Here is a 2,916-nt window from a genome sequence, read left to right on the forward strand (position 1 = left end):
CATGGATCCCTCCATCCCTCCATCCATCCCTTCACCCATTCCATCCATCCATCCATCCATCCATCCATCCATCCATGGATTCCTCCATCCATCCCTTCCTCCATCCCTCCATCATTCCAGCCCCACCAGTGCTGTCCTACCTCTGTTCCCAATTCCCTGGATGCCGTGGGATCCTTGGGAAGCCCTGTTGCAGGGAGCTCTCCCTCCGGGACACTCCTGGATTGGCTTTGTTGGATTGCTCCGTGCACGTGGATGAGTTTGGGGCAAGAAGGTGGATGAGGGTCCATCCCTGGATCACATCTCATGGAATTGCTCCTTTGGATTGCAGAGCCAAGGCCAAAGGGAAGGAGAAAAAACACCTGGTGTTGCCGTTCAGGTATCCCGATTCCCTGATCCCTGATTCCCAGGGTGACGCCCTGGCCCTTGGCAGCAGAATCCCTGGGGAACAGCAGCAGGGCAGGACCAGGAGTCCATTTTCCCAAGGAAAGGGCTCCAAACCGAGTGGTTTGAGAGATAAGATGGGAATTCCCCATCCGTGCACATTCCAGGCCCCTGGAGCCCAGGCTGGGGCTGTCCGTGGTCACCTTTGGCAGGGAGGGTTGGACTGGAAGAGCCCAGGGAAAAGGAAAGGATAGACAAAAAGGAATTTGGCACTGGCTGCTCCACCAGGCCCTTGGAAAAGGGTCCTGGATCCCTCAGGAAGCACAGCCACCCACCCGGACACCCTGATCCGAGTGCCAGGAATGGAGGGGATGCAGGAATCAGGAGAGGAAGGAGATGTGGGAAACACTTGGAGCAGGAGGAGGGAAACACGGGAAAAGGAGGGACACACCTGGAATGCGCCGTGTTCCTGCATCCCTCATCCGAGATGAGGGAAAGGACACAGGATCCGCACTTCCCTTGTCCCTCTCCTAAGGATGGATCCCAGGGATGGGACACCCCCGACCCTCTGCCCACCCAGGGATGGATCCCATCCTGATTCCAGGGGACATTCCAGGCCCTCTGCCCACCCAGGGATGGATCCCATCCCGATTCCAGGGGACATTCCAGGCCCTCTGCCCACCCAGGGATGGATCCCATCCTGATTCCAGGGGACATTCCAGGCCCTCTGCCCACCCAGAGCAGTTTGGATTGGGAAGAGAGGGAGTTTTCCAGCCGGGCTGTGGGAGGGAAGGATCCCAGACAGTGAGATCTGAGGGATGTGATCCCACAGGGATCCTGCCTGGAATCCCGGCCGATCCATCTCTGATGTGTCCAGCAGGACCTGGACCAGATCCCTGAGCTCTGGGGGGAGGCGTGGAATGATTTAATTCCTCTCCTGGCAGCTTTTCCAATGCCGAGCTGGGCTTTGGTGCTCCCGGGAGGAGCTCAGCTGGCACGGGAATAATTTTTCCCGCTGTGCTTCCACAGGAGGATTGGGACAGGGAAAAAGCAGGAATGCTTGGATCAGAGCAGGCTCCAAGCTGATCCCTGCCCGTGCTGCTCTTCCCAGTTTCCCACCTGTGTCCCATTTTTTGCTGGAGCCCTTATGGAATTCCCCTCTCCCAAAACCCATCCAGCAACCCTTCACAATTTAATCTTTTCCTGGATGGTTTTCCAGCCGCTCAGAGCACAAGGAGCTGGAATCTCAGGCTCTGAAATCAGTTCCCCTGTCCCTTGTCCCCAGTCCGGCGGAGGAGCTGCTGTAATTAACTCCAGCTTCCTTAATTACATCCCCGAGCTGCTTAATTGCTTTCTCCTCCCTAATTGCTGCAGGACAATGAGGGCGGTTAATGGGAGAGAGAGGGAGAGGGAGGGAAACCGGGAGGAAAACAGGGAAGCAGCACCGGGGAGGAAAACAGGGAGAGAAGCAGTGCTGGGGAATAAAATAGGGAGGAAAAGAGGGAAGCAGGACGCGGGAGGAAATTAGGGAAGAAAATAGGGAGGAAAATAGGGAAGCAGGACTGGAGTGGAACCCTGACAGGAAAACAGGGAGGCAGGTCCAGGGAGGAAAATAGGGAGGAGAACAGGGAGAGAAGCAGGATCTGAGAGGAAAACAGGGAAGAAGGACCAGGGAGGAAAACGGAAGGAAAGAGAGAGGCAGGACCCGGAGAGGAAAACAGGGAGGCAGGACTTGGAGAGAGAAATATGAGAGAGAAGGAAAACAGAAGCCAGAGAGCGGAGCAGGATCCCAAAGGGAACGGGGAAGGAAGGGATTGATGTTTCCGATGCGGAGTCGGGGCGGGAATGAGGAATTCCAGATCCAGCCCACGCCCTGCAGCACAGGCCCCTCTGGAGGGGGGATATGGATGCACCTCTGCAGGGGGATAAGGAAAACCATTCCCCTCTCCAGAAAGGAGAAGCCTTGTCCCCTGCCTAGGAGCTTCCCAAATCCGGGAATGGAATCCGGGAATCCCACGTGTCCTGCACAGCGGTGCTGCTTTGCCAGCCCCAAACACAAATCCAGGGAATGTCCATCGCTTCCAGCTCCAGTGCTGGGAGCTGGGGTATCCTAAGCCATGCAGGGATGTTTTCCGCCTAAATTTTAAGCTGAGAGAGAGGAGGTTTGGACGGGATATTGGGAAGGAATTCTTCCCTGTGGTGGTGGGGAGGGGTTGGGCTGGGATTCCCAGAGAAGCTGTGGCTGCCCCTGGATCCCTGGAAGCATCCAAGCTTGGACAGGCTTGGAAAAACCTGGGATAGTGGAAGGTGTCCCTGCCCATGGTAGGGGTGGGATTAGGGATCCTTAAGGTCCCTTCCCACCCAAAGCATTCCATGATTCCCGGATTCCTTGGTGCACTGAAGTTTGTTTGCCTTTTATTCCCTCGATATTCCGCCACCGGCTCCAGCAAAGGCAAGGAGAAGACCAAGGAGCACAAGTAGGTTTGCCCTCCCTGCTCCTCTTCCTCCTGGTTCCCACTTTTCCAGCTGATCCGG

General features: G+C 56.2%; 1 protein-coding gene across 3 annotated transcripts in view; it reads left to right on the forward strand.

Annotated features, from left to right (window-relative positions):
- Window positions 1-2,916, forward strand: part of OTOF (otoferlin) — a 71,733-nt gene that overhangs the window by 26,466 nt on the left and 42,351 nt on the right. Inside the window, exon 1 of one of the 3 annotated variants that reach the window (XM_042020183.1) lies at window positions 2,583-2,858. The exons of the other annotated variants lie outside the window; for them this stretch is intronic. Within the exon in view, the coding sequence (XP_041876117.1) occupies window positions 2,701-2,858 (158 nt within the window). The 5' untranslated portion in view covers window positions 2,583-2,700. Of the gene's footprint in view, window positions 1-2,582; window positions 2,859-2,916 lie in introns of those variants that run through there. 3 annotated transcript variants of the gene reach the window in all.

This window comes from Corvus kubaryi, unplaced genomic scaffold (genome assembly GCF_017639235.1).
Source record: "Corvus kubaryi isolate FWS band 111438036 unplaced genomic scaffold, C.kubaryi_AGA036_p1.0 36863, whole genome shotgun sequence".
NCBI lineage: Eukaryota > Metazoa > Chordata > Aves > Passeriformes > Corvidae > Corvus > Corvus kubaryi.